The sequence below is a fragment of the Amborella trichopoda genome, chromosome 2 (genome assembly GCF_054954075.1).
Source record: "Amborella trichopoda isolate Santa Cruz 75 chromosome 2, AtrichopodaSantaCruz75HAP2 v2.0, whole genome shotgun sequence".
NCBI lineage: Eukaryota > Viridiplantae > Streptophyta > Magnoliopsida > Amborellales > Amborellaceae > Amborella > Amborella trichopoda.
In genome coordinates this window covers 3,294,692-3,315,219 of record NC_142337.1, presented here as the reverse complement: position 1 = coordinate 3,315,219, position 20,528 = coordinate 3,294,692, and the positions used below count along the sequence as shown (strand labels likewise).

The 20,528-nt window shown below is 37.5% G+C and overlaps 1 protein-coding gene and 1 non-coding gene across 2 annotated transcripts; one reads left to right on the top strand and one right to left on the bottom strand.

The window, feature by feature from the left end:
* The first annotated feature begins 608 nt into the window (after window positions 1-608).
* LOC18435922 (uncharacterized) lies at window positions 609-5,092 on the top strand. The gene is made up of 2 exons (XR_016048850.1): window positions 609-1,401; window positions 4,067-5,092. It is a non-coding gene; the product is annotated as an uncharacterized LOC18435922 (transcript).
* A 757-nt stretch (window positions 5,093-5,849) lies between these two features.
* DRT111 (D111/G-patch domain-containing protein) lies at window positions 5,850-18,773 on the bottom strand. Its single transcript, XM_006845955.4, has 2 exons — window positions 17,500-18,773; window positions 5,850-6,570 (listed from the first exon to the last, which is right to left on the bottom strand). The coding sequence occupies exons 1-2, from the start codon at window positions 18,403-18,405 to the stop codon at window positions 6,274-6,276; spliced, it is 1,203 nt and encodes a 400-aa protein (XP_006846018.1). The 5' UTR covers window positions 18,406-18,773; the 3' UTR covers window positions 5,850-6,273.
* Window positions 18,774-20,528: the final 1,755 nt, after the last annotated feature.

Sequence of the window (20,528 nt, the reverse complement as noted above, 5' to 3'; positions counted from 1 at the left end):
TCCTTTCTCTCTCTCTTCTTTTATTTAACGTTTTATTTTCCTATCTCTCTCTTCTTTTATTTAACGTTTTATTTTCTCTATCTTCTTCTACCAAGTGGCAACTCTTTCTCTCTCTTCCTACTCTCTCTCCTATTCTCCCATCACTCTCTGTAGCTCCACCTAACGCTGATCCCTTCTTTTTTGTCAGTCTCCGCTGACTCTCTCACCATCACCTCTCTTTCTCTCTCTAAAACCATTCACTCCCTTATTAATTTTTTTTTTCAAAAAGATGCATAAAAATATTTTTTTTATTTTTTTATCTTTTTATTTTTATATATAAATATTTAATTTATTTTTATTAAATTCAAAAAATCTATCGATTAAATTATCAAATTATTTTATTTTTCTCACCAATCGGAAAAAAAACAAATAAAAAGCTATATGTTAAAGTTCTCTAACATCTCTCTTTAAAATCTTCTAAAAAGCGACGGTTTACGAACGAATTTATGTAAAACCCTCCGTTTGTTTCCCTCTCTTCGCGCTTCAACTTCGTATTTACAAATTTGAAACCCAAACGCCTCTCTCTCTCTCTCTCTCTCTAAAACTAAGTCTCTAACGTATCATCTTTCTCTCTCTTAACCGAACTAAGTCGCCCTCGAAACCAGATTCCCTCTCTCCACTTTCTCTCTCATCGCTGTGCTCTCTCTCTCTCATGGCCTGCAAATAATAACGAAGCGCAATAGCTTCGTGCCACGTCCAAACGAGACCGGACAACGGAAAACATCGCACCGGTCTCTTTCTCTCTCTAGAAGTCCCCAGGGCATATTGTATTCGTTGCTAAAAACCCGCACAAATGTTCACTCCTGCGGCATGCATAACCTGTCTGAGTGGCGCCAGTGCGAGCTGCAGGCAGTAGAGAGAGAGAGAATAAGTTGAGAGTTTAGAGAGAGAGAGAGGGGTTAATGTTTGGTTTGTATTGTGGGAGGCGAAACCTAGAGAGAGAAAGCGGGGCACACCTGTTTTTTCTTGAGAGAGAAGACGGGTTCCCTATCATTGCATCTCCTTCTTCCTATTCTGAGAAAACCCATAAAACTCAGGTGAATAATACCTAACAGTGAAGTCCTTAGAGCGAGAGGGGTAGAGAATACTTATCAGAGGAGAGAGAGAATGAAGGAGTGTAGTTCAGAGGAAGGGCAAGGGCAAGGGCAAGGGAAGGGGAAGAGGTCTAGTGAGAAGGAGAAAGAGAAGACGAAGCTTAGAGAGAGAAACAGGAGGTCCATAACCACGAAGATATTCAATGGGCTCAGGAAGTTTGGGGGTTACAACCTGCCGCCGAGGGCTGATATCAACGATGTTCTCCGAGCTCTGGCTGCCGAGGCTGGATGGGTTGTCGAACCAGATGGCACTACTTATCGTACTCCGGTAACCCCTCTTCTCTCTACTGCTGCTACTACAATCCTTGCTACTTTTGAATTATTGTATAGACTGTAATCCCTTTGAATGTGTTTTTTGGTGCAGTAGGATTCTGTTATTAAATGCTATGATCCCTCTCTTCCCCAATGTCAAACGAATGATTTCCTGTGTATCTATTTCTGTCTTCTTCTTCTTCTCTCTCTCCTTGTCGAATGCATAATCTCCTCTGTATCTCTCTCTCATCTATGTCAAATGCATATTATCCTCTGTATCTATATCTATGTCTTTTGTTTCCGTAGCTATGTGAGATTGCTTTCGGTGTGTAATGCTATCAATACCCTGCTCTCTTTTTCTCTGAATGTCTACTCTCTCTCTGTTCCCTAATGCTAGTGATTCCTATCTCTCTCTAAAAGTATGAATTGCCATTTTCTATGTTTCATGATCCTATATCTGAAGACTTTTCTGGAGTATTTTTTAGGCGTACCTTACTTCAACAGTATAAAGAGACACATTATCTTACTGATGGTTTGAATTTTGATTGTTAGGCTTTTTTTCTAACCTTTTTTTTCTTTATTAGTTGATATTATGTTTTTTTTTTATCTTTTCAGTTTCTTTTTTGTTGAAAATTATTTTTTTACTGATTTTTTAATATCTAATCTAGTAATTTTAAATTTTTTGCTTGAGAGTCCATCCTAGATTTTTCTTTTTTTTTTTGGGTTTTAAGAGTGTTAAAAAAATTTGGGTTTGAGAGATAAGTCAATAATCTCTGTTTACCGTGTATGCAACCTTGTACGAAGTATGATCGAAATGTTTTCCACCGCTTAGTTTTAGCTGGAGAGAGTATATTTAACACATCTTTTAAAATAGGAAAAGTATACAAAAAGTACAAGAGTATACAAAAAGTGCAAGGGGTCCATAAAACATCTTTTAAAATAGAAAAAGTATACAAAAAGTGCAAGGGGTCCATAAAACTCTGGTATAGATTTCAATTTGGGTGGTTATAAATATGTCATTTGCCTAAAGTTTTCGAAAAATATCTCGAACTTTGTACCACATCTAAGCCATCCAATTTGAAGTCTAATGGTTAGAAATGGTTGGACCTCCTTGTAACAATGGTAAATGATCCCATAATGTATAATACTACAATTTCTTTAAAATATATTCAAATTTGGAAAATAGTTTGACAAAACTTCAGCCTTATCAAAATAATTAAAGCCTCACCTCATAACTCATCGAAAATTGCTATCCAAGCATTGGAAAACTTTTACATCGATCGTCTCGGCTTGAACATTATGGTTGTGAAAAAAAATAGGATTTCAAACTCTAAAAATAGTGTATATTATAACAAATTACCTAGACAATATATTTCGCCTTAAAAACATGTGTTCAAAGATCCGCAAGATATGTACATTTTTGTGTTTCAAATTTTATTATCGATATTGAAAATTGATTTTAGAGCCATCTTGGAGATTTATGTTACCGAAAGTGCTTCCCAGACAAAGATTACGGTGAGGCTTTATTTTGTTTTCATAAAGCATTGGCCTTTAGAAACTTCATCCTTCAAAATTTTGACACCTTTTCTAGTACAAAGACAAATCTATATAGTTCAACTAAAATGAAGGGTTGGGATCATTGTCACCTGCCTTTAAATTTTTTCCTTTCACATACTAGCGAATGGCACAGAATGAACCATCACAAACAAGATTGAAAGTATTTTTTATATAAAAATTGATGGATTTATCTTGGTATGATTGCCTATTTGTGGAGTGCTACTTCAATAACTAGTTCTTCTATCCAATTTGGTACAAAGGTCTAATTATAATGAAAATGGCCAAATCATCTTATAAAATCATTGAGGTCGTCAAATCATTCTATTTAACATTAGGGTACGGTTTATACATGGCGGGAACCTTATTTGTAGAAAATTGTTACTTTATTTGTAGATTTGATTTGACAATGTCTGTCTTTTTAGACAATAAAACTCTTCCTACCTACCCCCACACATATTTTTCAATTTCACATATGTAGCAATCTTTTTATAATTTAGATTAGAAAATTTGTTTTGTGCAAGCTAGACTGCATTTCTACATGTGCGGTCCAAAAAGAGTAAAGCATATATCTTAAAGATGGATGCAAATAGGTGTTCCATCTAAAAATAATGGAAACTAACGATCCAAATGTTTTCTTATGAGAATTGTTATTTCTAATTTTTAAAATTTATTTATTTTTTCATATTCCATATTAGAGATTTCAATGTCCTTAAAAATTAAGTCTTAAAATCCATCTCAAAAATAGATTTATTAAGAGGCCCGCATTTCTTCATATGCGGGCTTGGCCGCGTAGAAACCGGGTACTTAGATTATAATCGAGCTTTATCTCAACTATTTAGTTTTTATAACGATAGATATTGGTATTGTATATAATAAGACTATTGACTTTTGATGCAAGGTCATAATTATTTATAATTATCTGATGTAAAGTCTTCTAGTTTGGGCATATTACAAAGTTCGAGATTTTTTTTTTTTGAAGTTTGAGCTTGGTCAATAGAATAAATATATCCATCTAATTTCACATCCAATGGTTAAAATTAATTATGACCACTTTGTACCAAAGATAAATAGTCTCATTGTATAGTTTTTCATTGATATTTACTATGAAGTTTCTCCTTATGCAGGGATTAGGAGTATCAAGGACGATCCCCACAACTCAGCCACTCACAATCGAGCCCATCACGATGCATCCAAACACAGTCTCAGCCCCATTGAGTCATGGGTTTGGCACATGCACGCTAACTGGACTCGCCCTGTTGGACCCTATTGAGCCCGGAGACTGCTCCACCACCACCTCTCCACGCCACCCTTCTTCGGGCCCCACACATCACCGCTCATCCTGCCCCACCCTGTCGCCACATCAGCAAGTGGTGGCCGCTGTGTCCTCCCTCTCATCGCCTTTTGGCTCTCCTGCTGCCTCCAGCGAGGTGTCCGGCCATGTTCTCAGTGCCGGTATTTCACCAAGAAGTTCAGTGCTTTCAGGGAGGAATGTGATGGACGATGTGGCAGCCTTCTTGATGGGATCGCCAACAGGTGCAGCTGCATTTTATGGTGGTCACCAACCTGCACCGTATGTTGTGCTCCCTCATGCGCACCATCCACTACATCCGCACCCTCACCACCCGTTCCTCTTTCAGGAGGCGAGGGCGTCCAATCATAACACTCCGATTGGGTCGCCCCAGCGCCACCCATAAATCCTCCTCTTTTCTCCCATGAATCCTCTTCTTTTCTCTTTTATGTGCCTGCATGGTTTGCTCTCTGTCCACCAATGCTTTGTCTCTCCCTCCCTCTCTTTCCTCTTATGTCTCTCTCTTAACTTCTTGATTCTCTCTCCATATCCAGCAGCTTCTTTGATTTCCACTTTTTTGTCACAGCTTATTGCTTTCTCTCTCCCCTTCCTTGCTTCTCTTGATTCTCTTTCCATATCCAGCAGCGTCTTTGATTTCCAATTTTTTGTCACAGCTTCTTGGTTTCTCTTTCTCCTTCCTTACTTCTCTGTCAATCACCCTTGTTGGATGAAAGTTTTGGGAGACCCCAGTTTTTATCTTTTGAAAGGGTGCTTGATGGTTTTAAGTGCACGTGTTTGCATGTTTTTGTAGTTATGTATAGCTTTACACACAACTTATACAAATTGGCACAGATTTATGATCCCCTCTTCCTCTTCCTCTCCTCTCTTTTATGTTAATTATGCCTCTCTCCCCAAAGAGAAAAAGAAAATATCGTATCACTATTCAAATATGGAATCACACGATCCAAAATCGGATTTGGTGGGGGTTAGTAGGGGAAGCGATTTTGGTCTCCCCTCTTCACCCCAAAACAACCCTAGAAACATCTGATATGTTAATTATCTTTTTACCGATTCCTACAATTCAGCCAATCGAGATCATGGATCTAGCCCATCCAAATCAATATGGTGGGTGGGCAATACAAATCCCAAATCTGGGTTCTAAAGCATTCATTGCAATATCGTGATCTTAAGCCTATTAAGAGTCAGTCTAAAACAACCTTGGCAGATGACTTAATTTTGGTGTCTTCCCAAAGGGCCATCTGAAATTCGAGTGCATTGTGCATAAAGGCCCACAAAAGGTTGAATAAAGAGAAAAAGGAGAGGGACAATCTTGAAGTCACAAAAAACCCTAGCTCAAAGATAATAACCAGTGGCTTTACCTGAGCTCGAGAGAGCTATAAGGACCACAACAATAGTAGAAGCCCACAAATTTCACATGGTTCATACTTAAGCCCCCTCAAGTTTGTTGAGGACACCACGGATTATTCAGAAGGATGATAATCAGAAGAAAAAAAAAAGTCCTTGCACAGCCTATCATTTTTTATAATAATGGGGTTGCTAGATTCCGGACTCAAGACAACTAAAATATCTCAAATCCATTTCCATCTCAAATCTATGAATTTGAAGCCCAAAATGAAGCACATCTGATGATCATTGAAAGAAAAAAATGAACAATCCAAGAAATAGGTACAAGACTGACCATTCTTAAGGCTCGAAATTGTTGTGTTTTTATCCTAGATTCATGGTTGTGATAATAAAGATAATGGACTTGTAAGCGTTAGGATCCTCATTCCATCTCCATATGGATTTTGAAAGGGTGGACTTACAACAATAGGTACATTCCACCCAAACCTCATCAATTCATCAATTCGATAACCGATTCTCACTCACATGGTTTATAAGGATATACTTTATAGTACGGATGTTGCCACCCTTGACCATTTGAGCTGGAAACTTCCCTAAAATCAAATTCCAATGCTTCACAACAACAAAAAGGAACCCACCCCCATACAAGTCTTAATCATCCATAGATACATAGATACCTCAAGGGTACCCAGGTATCTCACCTGGGATGGGAGCCAATTCATTCTTATTAAACCTCTCCTCATCGTAGAACCCAGCATGCACCACTCTCCCTCCAAAAAACCGACCATCAAGATCAATGAGAGCTTTTGTAGTCTCCTCTGACCTCTCAAACTGCACAAAGATCCTAACTGCCTCTTCTGCAGGGAAATTGACCTCAGTTATTTCAAAAATGAGAACGCGTGTTACGGTCCCGTATTTTGCGCACTCCGACGCCACCTCATCCTCTAGCTCGTCGTCGACCTCCCCAGAACCAACCTTCACAACAAAAAAGTGTTATCATTACAGAACAGATGAACAAATAAAACCAGCATCAGTAGTCTCGTTAGTTTCTAAATTTTAGAAGAAATCAACTATGGATGTATTGCAATTGACAGCTGTAGAAGGGTTGTGAAGAGTTTGAGGGCCCAACAGTCATCTAGGGATCTTCACTAAATACAACAAAGCAGCTAAGTTTTGTGTATATTTGGTGCAATCCATGACCTGAGAGCCTCATATGGTGGAAGACAGACCAGCTAACACAGTCTAACTGTTGATAGTGTGCAGGCGGTGATATTATTGTTTGGACATCCTCATTTCCTTCGTAGGAAGTTAATAATCAGAAAAGTGGGTCAACTATAGTTGGGGAATTTCAAAGAAAGAAATTCCATTGGAGAATGATGGACATCAATTAATGGGACAAACAAATTTGAAATATAATGCAGAGGAGCTCTAGTACAAAAATACCAGTATGGAATCATGGAAATGATATCACCCCTGAATCAGAGTACAATATTAACAATCAGCTGAAATGATACTCGTATTCTTAAAATGAGTCAAAGACTCAAAAGGATTCATGTGCATCATGAAAACTCATTGAGACAACTAAATATTTGAAAGCAGCATGAGACAGGATGCCAAACCAAACAACTTCAAAGAAAGTGTGTGTAGCTTTTGTCAGTCTACTTTGCTATATCCTTCAGTTGTACACCAAACTAAGCAACTTAGCTATATCCTTCAGTTGTACACCTTATAAGTTAAAAATTGTTTTATAATTTATTGAGTACTATTTTGAAGTTTTATATTAAGAAACAAGAAATTAACATGTAGATGACCATCTCTACTATGCCAAGAATGATGTCAATAATTGTACATGGCAATTACTTATGTCAAACGGTAACAAGGCAGTATCACACTAGATGTCAAGAACTCATCCATCTCTAGATTAAATTGTGCACCACACATAAACCATCATAGATATATTCTTAATGAAAATTTTGACTAGCATATGCCCAAGAACTATATTTGAAGACTAGATGATAACTGAAAATGACATACTGAAGGTTGAATCAGTGTTAGAAGACCGACTCGGTCCGAGTCTGAGTAAGCCAGCCCAAATTGGGCCAAGCTCAAGCCGAGCCAAAAAGTGTTAAAATAATATACAAAAAAACCAAAAAAAAAGAAGCAAAAATACGTTTAAAGTAAAATTAAACAAAACACATCGAAATGAGGTTAAAAAGTAGTGAAAAAATAAGGATTTTGAAAAAATAAATTTGTGATGGGGGTATTTTAGAAATAATCCAAAAGGAAGGCAAAATTTAAAAATAAGTATTCATGGCCAAAACACTTTCCAATAATTGCCAAAATGATAGAAGCATAAAAAATATATTACAAATAAATTCCTTATTTTTTGGGATTTTTTATATTGTTTTTGAATTTCTTTTTAAGATCTCCAAGTGGAACCACCCAACTCGGGGATACTCGGTGGCAAGTCCAAGTTACTCTGGCCAGCCCAAGTCGGCTCGCCCCAGTCGTCGAATACTAGGTTGAATCTGTTGTACATTTTCTGATGCAGTTATTTTTGAAGTATATGTTATAGTTAACGCATATCCAATTAAATACTAAAAATTATAGTTGTTGGAGACGGGAGCGGGATGGGTTTGGGATTCGTTGAACCGCCCTATAGTGGAAGCTCCCTGGGGTTAGGATTGGCGTCCGTACAATGAACATGACAAGGAACGAGATCCGTAGGTTTATGGGAGCGACATCCCATGTCAATGGGTTAGATGTTTTGACAGGAATCTAAGCTCCACTATACATAAAAAATGAGGTTGTCAAGTAAAGCTAGTATGAGTTCCCTTGGTTAAGGAATCGAGGTTTAACTATGTCATATAACGGGGATCCTCTTGTTCTAATATCAAGATTCTTAACTATGTTTGGCACATGTTTTAAGTTCTAAGTATCACTCTCATGAATGGTTTAACTATGCCAACTCTTGGCAAGGAGAAGAGGCTAAAGCCGCACCATGATAAAGAAGTATCAAAGTCTTATCTTGCTGAGCTTGAGAGGTTGTACCCAGATGAGAATGAATGGGGCAGGATACGACAAGACATCAATGATTTTGTAAATAATAAAAGAGTCTCCTTACTCCCGGCATCCATTTCCGACAAAAGAACAATGTCAGTTGTTTGGTGGTGGGATCTATATACTGGTAGGGGGTCCTGAATTATATTCACTAGCTATTAAGGTGATGTCTCAGAGTGTCCACTCGTCATGTGCTGAGGTGCTGGAGTACGTATAGTTATGTTTACAGTGTTTAGCGGACATGTTAAATGCTCAACACTCCGAGTTATTGGTTTATGTTCACTACAATGACAGGTTGTTAAGTAGACTACGCATAAATGTACAAAAGATTGGATTTTCATCCTAATGATGACCACCTCGAGGATGATGTTGAGGCATTAGAAGCATTAGGCGACCGCCTTGATGCTAATGATGAGGCTCATCAGAATGCTCCATTACCAAGGTCTTTCCCTCCCATTACATTTTCAGGCCATGACACAAGTTGGTAAGCACCATTGCCTCGGAGTCCCCAGCAACCGATAATCCTACCACTCAAGGGTCATTTTCTTCGAATGTAGTCTCCTATACTTCCATTGTTTCTCAAAAGCTGGCTCTCCGAAGGGGCAAGAGGATAATATGAACTAGTCCCTCTCTCTCACTCTCTCTCATATGTAAAAGAAGTTTTTTAAAGCTTGAAACGAAAGCATATATTTTCATCTCACAACTAAGAGGATTCATCATTGTGATTTAAGAATCTAAAACAATAGGATATCATAATATAAGATTTTAAATAAGATTTATATTCTCACAACTAAGAGGGACGGGTTACACAATAGGACTTAATAAAACAATTGGTCACTCTAGACTATGGCTAGATCAAATTAAGAATCTAAAATAATATAACTTCGTGCTATGCGAAAAAAGGAATGGATTTTACCATCATGGAGCTTATGATTATTAAATAATGGAAACTTAGGCCAATGGCAATCTCTAACCTGGTATCATCCGTTAATGAAAGTAGATCCCACAAACATAGAACCCAAGATTTTAATGTACCAAAACCTTGGACTATGGAACTGGATTCCACTGATGAATGGAACGTGGTCGCCCTTTTTTTGGGAGGGAGATCCCAAAATCAAGAAACCGAGGTCCCTACAAGATCCCTTGCAGGAACCGGGGGATCGAGGTTCCAAAGCGGGATCGTCACCCTACCCACAAGGTTCCCTTAACTATGGTAAGAATATTACCATAGCATAAGCAGATCATGTATGTTTGTGTCTATATATGCTTATAACCAAAATTTAGGGAAAACTAGATGTTTCCTAATATTCAACAATAGGAAATTTTGGAGAACAGTTTCTGCACAAATCAAATGAGCCAATACCACGCACGTCAGCACGACCCACATAATGCCATGCATTCTCCGAACAATTGAAGCAAGAGATCATCAAATTTGAACCAAGGGCAAGGAGCATTAGCATGCAGACTATGAGACATTTGGAATGTCAAAATATTAGGGCCTATAATGGAGATTTTTAGAATTAATTATATCTCTAATCCAAAACTTCAAAAAAAACTAAGAAAAAAATCAAATATTTATGATAGGCAGCCAATTATTAATAGAAAACTTCACCTCATGCATGAATGAGACATACAAACATGTGCTCATCCTAGTTTGAGTTTCAAGGACCGAAAGATCAACAATCAAGAATCATACAGCAGTGAATATTACAAAAACTACAAATACTGCTGAAAAACATGACCACAAAAGAAAATATTCATCTAGAAAAAATTGGCAAAAAGTGCAAAGTCTGAGGGCCTAATGTTGCAGTTATGATTTGAAGCTCCAAGTAGATGCCATGGGTGTCTGACTAGAACACAAATAGGGGGAACTAGAGAAAATATGGCAATACCTAGGTTTTCATTGGTCTAATTACCATGACAGGTTCAAGAATGAGTAATGAAATCCCATACATACAAACAACAAGTGGGTAACCAAGTACTCATATAGAATATTCCACTAAAGAACGATAAAAGAGATTAATATGCCCATGGAACATTATAACATGTATAATAGGTGAGAATCAAACAAATTATCGTTGTACCTCAGACATGGGTTTCTATTGGGGCATGTGTTTCTAGGTATTCAAACCTTAGATCAAGGCTAAATCCCAAAGAACTGGGATGGTTGAGTTAATATTCAAGCCTTAAACCAAGCCAACTGACTAGAAATCCTTCCTAATACTCAGTTTCCCTGCTAAAATGCTTCATCACACCAAAGAAATCGTGAGTTACAGTTTCGTTTGGTGTTGTAACAATTTTTACTGACACGGATAGAAAGTCCTATGAGATTAAAGCATCCCAAAGTGAGTGTAGGAAATCTGGTCACTCATTGTAGTAAATGAGAAACACACGAGTCTTCACCTACAGAAACAAAATGAATGTCCCACCACAAGTAAATGCATAACGTTAACATAAGGATATACGATAGAAGTATGAGCATTTCTTACATTTAGAAGTTTCCTGCAGGAAGTAAGATTGATGCAAGGAAATTTGAGAGAATTATGAAAACAGCAAGGAGCAAAGCCAAACACAAGCAAAATTCGAAGAAACCTGGGGTTTCTTCTCCATACCCCAACCTAGGGTTCCAAAAACCTAAGTTTTTTTCTCTTTCAATTTCTAAATATCATTTCGAATTGATCCTCTCAAGACCCCACACACCTCTTATATATGATAATTCAATGTTCCAAGGCATCATATGTCTATACAATGATTAAAATGACCTATATATCATAACTTTACTTAAAATTTGTAATGACAATTTCACCCCTGTAAGCAGTACCTGTAAATAGTATTTATGAATAGTACTTGTGAATAGTACTCATGAAATAAAAAAAATATATATAAAAACCCAAGAATTCCTACAAAACTAAAAAACCTAAAAATCAATCCTCAACTAAAATCAAAATATGTCATTTAAAATTGAAAAGAAAATAAAAATAGTATAATTTTACCCCCCATCATTCTCCCCTGGTTGGAAAAAACTCGTCCTCGAGCTTTGAAGTGCACTAATATGAATTGAACGTTTAAACCACCTTCTTCAACCTTCTTCTATGTTGGCTCAAAGATTATTCGTGGTAAAAATAATTCCTCAAGAAACAGATCATGATATGTATATTGAGGAATCAGGGCTACAATTTGCATATTCCGAATTGACCATGCTTCCACTGCACTACTCTGACTTTCTTGAATGCACTACCTCTTCGATATTAATGAAACCTTCATAGGCCACGATTTTGATCAATTCTCCTGCTGCCTTCTCTCCATGTTCTTCACCCTCTTCCAAAATCTCTTCATCATCATCTTAATCCTTATCATAGACCAGATCTCCTAAGAAACTTGTTGTTCATCCGAGTATATATCAAAGATTGGTGGTGAATCCCAATCTACAATTTGCTGACTTTCCATGCAATTTGAGTTAAAATAAAAAATCTCATCCTTCAAATCAAAAGCCCTAGAGTGATGTTCCCCACATCTAGGTCTTCTATCGTTATCCTCAACACTCAATTCCCCACGCGGAACGCAAAAGTGAAAAGGCTTGTACTCGATAACCTCTTGGGCTAAAAGATCACCGTCTTGCCCATTATTGAGGCACGTAAGTTGCTGTGTCAACTGCTGAACTTGCCTTTCAAGTTCCTCAATTATGTCATCTATGGGACAGCAAAGCGGATCTACATAAATCCCGCTTCTACGACCCCTTGTTGCTGCAATGGGATTGCCAAAATCACAAACACTAGGCAGATGATAAAAAAAAAAAGCTAAAATCGGCAAAGATCTAGGCTTTGTTGTTAACCTAGGACACAAAAAATGATGCAACAGTACCATGCTACAATATCATTCTACAGCAACTCTGTACACTACGTACAGTACTTTTCGTGTAGATCGCGAGCTCTGATACTAATTTGATGCAGGGAAATTTGAGGAAACAATGAAAACATCAAGGAGCAGCCAAACACAAGCACAGTTCGAAGAAACCTAGGGTTTCTTCTCCATACCCCAACCTAGGGTTCCAAAAGCCTAAGCTTTTCTCTTTCAATTTCTAAATATCATGTGGAATTGACCCTCTCAAGGGCCCCACACACCTCTTATATATTATAATTCAATGTTCAAAGACATCACACGTCCATACAATGATTAAAATGACATATATATCCTAATTTAACTTAAAATTCATAATGACAGTTTTACCTCTGTGAACAGTTCCCGAGAATAGTACTCAAAATAAAATAAAAAAACTTTAAAACCCTAGAATTCTTACAAAACTAAAAATCCTCAAAATCAATCCTAAAACTAAAATCAAAATATACATCCTTTACAACTAAAAAGAAATTAAAAATAAGTATAATTTTGCCCTCCATCAAAGATGAACCAAAAGGACCGCTAAAAGTTTGTGTAAGAGTGTGTGAGTGCGTTTTTTCCTTTTGGTGTTTGTCTTCTTTTTTTTCCTTTTTTTTTTGTGCTTTTGGGCGGGGGGATTGCTGTTATTTTATTTGATCCTCTACAAGGCAGAAATAAACCCTAAAAGTATAAGCCCATTTTGAGGATGAGCTCTACTCATCCTGGCCACAGACCCAAAAACTATAATAATATATCCTAGACAAACAAACCCCGACAGTGAACACAGACAGTCCATTTTTTAGATGGTTTAGATCTTAAAAAACTCCAATAGTGCAATTCAATTTTTTAAATTGATAAAAAAACAAAAAATATCCAATGATGATAAGCAATCCACAGTCTGTGGTCAAAAAAACCCCTTAAGGCCTCGATCTAACACCATTTTAGAACATCTGAAATAAATGGCCTGTATTGACTGCATTTTCAGACCAAATCCACTTTTCCATCGCTCCCTCTCCTTTCTATGTGTGTACACAAAAACACACACATATATATATGCGTAGAGAGAGAGAGTGCTCTATAAGCTAACGAGCTTATAGGTATAATTACAAGTCAAACCCCAAAGGTCTAGATCCACCATCCACCAAATCTACAACCTGCATTCACCGAAAATGGTACTCATTTTATCCTCTTTCTTCATGTGGATTGAATTTCATTATTATTATTATTTTGATCATCAAGATCTGATGTATATATGTGCAAAATTTGAAATCCAAGCATAGTTGTTGGAGGTGGAGCAGGATTGGTTCAGGGAAGCCAAAACACTTGAGGGTGGAAGCTTCATGGGGTTAGGATCGATGTTTGTACATTCAAAAAGTTAAGAAGCTAGATCCTAGGATACTTTGGAGCGAGATCCCATGTCACTGGGATCGAGGTTTCGACTTGAAGATATCTAAGCTCCACTTTACATAAAATGAGATCAATTCATGGTATATAATAAAATTACGATCAAGCCTAAAAGTATAAGCCCTCAAATTTTGAGGACAAGCTCTACTCATCCTAGCCACAGGCCCAAAAATTGTAATAATATATCCTAGACAAACAAACCCCAACAGTGAACACAGATGGTACATTTTTTAGATGGTCTAGATCTTAGAGAATCCAATAGTGCAATTCAATTTTTTAAATTGATAAAAAAACAAAAATTATCTAATGATGATGAGCAATCCACAATCTGTGGTCAGAAAAACCCCTTAAGACCTTGATCTAACACCATTTTAGAACATCTGAAATAAATGGCCTGTATTGACTGCATTTTCAGACCAAATCCACTTTTCCATCTCTCCCTCTCTCTTATATGTGTATGTGTTCGCACACATATATATATATATACGCGTAGAGAGAGAGAGAGCGCTCTATAAGCTAACGAGCTTATAGGTATAATTACAAGTCAAACCCCAAAGGCCTAGATCCACCATCCACCAAATCTACAACCTGCATTCACCGAAAATGGTACCCATTATATCCTCTTTCTTCATGTGGATTGAATTTCATTATTATTATTATTTTGATCATCAAGATCTGTTGTATATATGTGCAAAATTTGAAACCCAAGCATAGTTGGAGGTGGAGCAGGATTGGTTCAAGGAAAGCCAAACCACTAGAGGGTGGAAGCGTCCTGGGGTTAGGATCGATGTTTGTACATTCAACAAGTTAAGAAGCTAGATCCTAGGATACCTGGGAGCGAGATCCCATGTCTCTGAGATCGAGGTTTTGACTTGGAGAAATCTAAGCTCCACTATACATAAAATAAGATCAATTCATGGTATACGATAAAATTAGGATCAAGCCAATGCTTGCTCAATCCATTGTCATACACCTTAGCTTATTACCAATGCCATCAGTACAGTACTCCAATTTACTAGAATACTACACTTTAATCATATCATAAATTGGCTGATTATGATATTAAACTATAGTTTTTTAATACCATTATCGTGAAGTGCTATGCACCATAGTTTAACATAAGCTAAAGAAATAAATCCACAATACCAATGACATGAGCAATATATGAATTAATGGTATAGCTCCTCTCCTTTGAGGGATCCTACAAGCATGTCAATTGATATCCCATTTTATAGGGAGAGAGATCCCTATATTTCTAAACCCTGCTCCCTCTAAGATCGCTTAGAGGAACCGTGGGATCGAGTTCCAAAGTTGGGACCATGGCCTTACCCCCAAGGCTCCCACAACTGTGGGTCTAATACTCTTGTACTTTATAAAGAGATACGTTGTACAAATTATTCCCTTGGGCAAACAAATGACATAAGAGGAATTTCTCTATGTGAATTTTTGGAATCCAAACCATAGTCATGGTATGATATTTCTCCATAAAACATAATGGATCTTGAGTTTCTAAACATTTAGATCAGGTTGTTCAAAATGTGAACAATCCCCAATAAAACTTTGGAAAGTATAATTTAGTAGAAAAATATAGGTGCATGTGAATTTATTTATTTTTCCTCAAAGGGCATAAATTCGTGCTCCTCTAAGATTTCTTTTGGTCACTCCACTAATACATTCAGTTCACCAAATAACACAGGCCGCTGCCCACATCAAGCAAATCTCGATATCAATGCCTGCGCCACATTCACATGCTAGGTACTAAGAGTATAATGTCTCCACCACAATAGCGAAAAATAGTTCCCTCGACCTTATATGCCCTTTAAAAGAGGCCATCACTCACATTTTAGCGCTTTAACATAAGAGGACTACTTCATAAGCCAAAAGACCCAAAGATTTTGGCTTACAACCATATAATGATATGAACAATGCGCCAAGCTGCATGGAAAGCCCAGAAAATCAATCTAACATGTCATATGCACAATGCATCCAATCAACTACATAAGGGACATACTGGAAACAAATCCAATATCTCAGGCTCAAGAACAAGCGTTAGGCAGGCCATTGGTTACCTCCAGAGCAAGGAGTTATCAAGCAAAATTTCAACAGATGCTCCATTGGCAACCCTGGGCAAGACAGGACTAGGATAGTGATTATCAATCCAGGACATTGCTTTCTTGTTCCGGTCCTATCAGAGAGGTAAATTCAGCCACTACAAAAGTGAATGCCCTGCTAGAGGGCCTCAAATAGTTTGACAACAGATGGGGTTCCACCCTTCTAGTGGAAGGGGATTGCCAAAAACGTTTCTACATGGGCATCAGATCTGGATTCAGTACCATGGCGACTGCTTCCAATCTTTGAACGAATTAAGGAAATCAAGAGTAGATTGCAGATAACTTTCAAGAACATACGGAGGGAGCCAAACAGGAAAGCAGATGAATTGGCAAAACAGGGTACCGTATCCACCCAGCTCATGGTTCAGACACTAAACATGGAGGGTCAAAACTAAGAATATCTTTGCCGTGGGATGTATTTTTCCCTTTTGTCACCTCTATCTTCCCACATCCCTTTTGTCCCCTTATCTCTCATTATTCACAGCCGTTTCCCCGTTACGACTTGATGTACAACCTATAGAGAACACCGAAACCTAGTGGAGCACTTTTGTATAGTCAAAACAAGTACCATTATTGTTTCACTCAAAAAAAAAGTACCATTATTGTAAGCAGAAATTTACATATAATACAGGCAATTTCATATTTAAACCAAATACCCAAAAACAAAAAAAACTACATAAGGGACATAAACAAATAAGAGAGGTGCCAGAAACAAAGTGAGAGATGAGTGGGCAGTGATTTGCAAACCTGTAACCAGGCTAACACTATTTCAATCAATGAGTCCAACAATATCTAGCTGTATTAACGGTGATTACAGAGGAATTAATGCGTACGGAAGGACGCCATCATAAACATAATCAATCCTTGCTAAAATAGATAACTAAATCCCTAATAACTGATCTTTTCCCAAGCTAGCTATCAATTGGTCTCCGGAGAAAATATGACCTACCAAGCTAACTACCTGGCAATAAATGCAATGTAAGAACTATAAACAACGGTTTTCACTTTGCACAAGTAGTCAATTATCATGACTCATCATGCGTACAATCACAAGGACGTGGACTACACTTTCCATATCAGTAGCAAAATTGATTTTCACATCGAAATGTTTGAAAGGAAATATTTCAAAACAGAGATATCTTTGCCAAATAAACATGCAATTGTCTTAAAATTTTGAGAAAGATTCAAAAAGAGGAAGACCAGAAACCTAAATCTTATTCTCCAAACAGTAACATGAGTAACACGGACCTACAAACAAATCCCCTTGAATATGTATATATCCGACAAATAAAAAATCCAGAAAAAGGAAAGACAATAATTCCATAGAAATATAGTTAGAGAGAGCGAGAGTAGCAAAATGCAGAGATTTTATAAGATAAAAAGAGAACAGAATTGGAGAGAGAGAATATATGTGACTGTGTTTGCATGAAAATGGCAATTAATTGAGTAATACCATGTTCCTAAGGAGAAGAACACGAGTTGGTAGTCCCCTGAGGTTCACACTCTTTGCCTTCTTCTCTGGTTTAGACTCACTTGCATTGACAATTACCCCTGCTCTCCTATCTGTCTTTTTTGCCATTAATGGTGTGGTGATACCTTGCTCTTGCTTACCCAACCCTTGCCCCTCTTTCCAACCCATCTTTGCCATCATTCTCTGAGCAGCTGTCATTTGGCCTCCAGCCCCAACTCCAAGGCCACCCAATCCCCCCTTTGCAATGGTAAAGCCATCTCCTTCTCTCTCTTCATCCCTCTCCCTCTCTCTATCTCTGTCTCTATCTCTTTCTCTATCTCCATCTCCTCCCATGGCCGCTCTCCTTCTCCATGCCTCTTCACCAGTCAGATTGAGCCCTGAAAGGTCTTTCTCTCTATCCCTCTCTCTTTCTCTCTCCCTCTCCCTTTCTCTCTCTTCTTCCTCGAGCCTTCGCCTTTCCATCTCTCTCTTCATGTCAGCCTCCACCTGCTTCCGCTTTCTCTCTCTGCGATACTCCTCGTAATCGTTAGGACGTGCAGGATCATATTCCTCAATCACATTCGAGGTTACTCCGACAAGCGCAGGCTGGAACGAGGAACTAGAGTTGGGGTTAGGGCTTTCTTCGCCAGAGGGAAATAGGATTTTCGGTTGAACTTGAGGCTTGGGCTTAGGGTTAGGGTTTTGGTTTCTCATAATGGATTGAGGTGGGGCAAAGAGGGTAGAGGGCTTTCGAAGAGCTGGAGGAGCCATTTTTGCACTGCTTGACCAGGCTGCAGAGGAACCTCCGGCGCCATTAGAGGAGGTGCTATGGCCTCGCTCGTCGTCTGTTGCGGAAGAAGGAGGGATTGAAGAAGGAGGGGGTAGGTCGCCATATAAACCACCAAGCATTTCGCCTAGCCTCTTTTTCTGAGGTCTTACACCCTTTAGTCGATTATTTTTACAGAGATGAATCTGGGGTTTTGCATCAGTCCGGCATGGATGAGATTGATTTGTTCTGACGAGAGTTTTTTAAAATGATTTCTAGGGTTTCGGATAATTTCACAAATGAGGGGTTTTGAATATGATTTCTAGGGTTTCGGATGAAGAAATTTCACGACTAAGAGGTTTTGAGTACGATTTCTAGGGTTTCTGACGAATAAGTTTACAGAATTTGCGGGGTTTATGGGAACCCGCCATTGATATTGCAATTGGTGGTTCGACTGAAAACATTTCGTTGAAAGCAGCGTGATTTGCGTGAGGATCAAAATGTCAAAGGTGGACCTCTAAAATTTGCGGTATTAACCGTGCTCTAAGTTGCCAGTAGAAAGAAGTACGGTGGCAATGACCCAATACTCGGCACGGGACCCGAGGGCTACGCTCACGTGAGACCAAAAATTACAGCCGACGGGTCCGAATATTTTTTAAAATATCAAGAAAAAATTAAATAAATATCCGTTATATTTTACGTTATTATCCGTTATACTTTACGTTATTATAACCTTATCGAATAGTTTTTGTTATTATATATATATATATATTTGCTTTTTACTTTTTATAACATAATTTTTAAAAAATAAAAATATTTTTTTTTGGATGTTCAACAACCGAGTTAGAGGATTTTTCAGATGTTCAACATCCAAAAATAAGCTTTAACGTTTATATTTCTATTTTTGGATATTGAACATCCGAATTAAAAGGTTATGTCGATACATCGTACTCTTTGTGAAAATGATTTCGGATATTGGACATCCGAAAATATGACATTTTCGAATGTTGAATATATGAAAATGGCTTCAAATGTTGGACATCCAAAAATGTCATATTTTCGAATGTTCATCATCCGAAAATGACTACGAAATTCCAAACACTTTCTGGAAATTCAAAGTCATATTTTTAGATGTCCAACATCCGAAACCACTTTCAAATGTTAAACATCTGAAAAACCCTTCAATTCGGATGTTCAACACCAAAAATAGAAATGTGAATATGTAAACTTTCGGTTTATTTTCGGATGTTGAACATCCGAATAACCCTCCAATTCGGTTATTTAACATCCGAAAAAGGGTAAACTCATCTTTTAAAAAAAAATGTATTATAAAAAATAAAAAACATACATACATGTGATAGCATAAACAATTTGGTACATCACTAATATTGTAAAGTATAATGGATATGTATGTAATTTTATCAAATATAAAATACATTTAAATATAATTAAATACATATATTTTTTAATTTTGGGTTGGGTCCCGGTCCCGCACTATATTTTTGGATCCAGGTCCCACACTATATTTTTTTGTCCAAGTCTAGGTCTGGTGAATTCAGATCCGTCTGTGTCCAATTCCATATCATTTTTTTGCAACCCTTAACTATAACTTGAAAATTCATGTTCAATTCTATTGTGGAGTTCAACATTTAAAAAGGAAAACTATTTGATAGGGTTGCAGCCCAATGAAAATAACTAAAGTTACAACCCTTCTCATTGTCCAATTTTTTGGACGGTGTGGAATTGTTGAGATAAGTCAATCGGAAGCTAGGGCACCTAGAGCCAACCCTGATTTTGGTCCTAATTTTTTCAAACCCGCACCTTGTTTTAACGCAAAAATTAAGACCCCTCCCGGGTTCTCTCTCGCTCTGCAAATATACAAGCAGCCCCCTTTTATCCACTTCATGACATGTTTTCTTCCTAGTAAGAAAAAACACCCTGAAGTAATATAGAGCACAGAAAGCAAAACGAAACGAGAAAAACAGATCCCTTATTGGCAAATGTGTAAAATCTACACCGTCCTGCTGCCCGGTAGAAACTCCATCGTTTAAAAAATAGTACAGATTTAGCAAATATACAAACAAATATAATTTTGAAAATGTACCGTGCAGATAACTTGTTACAATAAGCATTATTTTAAAAACTTGATATATTTTTTACTATTCATAAACTTTGAAGTTGAGATGATTAATTTGAAGGTTTTCCAACTTCAAAATGCTCGTTTGTGTTGGATATTGAAGGTACATATTCCTTATATAGTACATCG

Bases quoted from the DNA above. Each gene is read 5' to 3' on its own strand.
- DRT111 (XM_006845955.4), bottom strand. From the start codon at position 18,405: ATGCTTGGTGGTTTATATGGCGACCTACCCCCTCCTTCTTCAATCCCT. The intron at 6,571-17,499 runs GTATTACTCAAT...TTTGTTGTGAAG, and splicing joins TTCTTCTCCTTAGGAACATG to GTTGGTTCTGGGGAGGTCGA.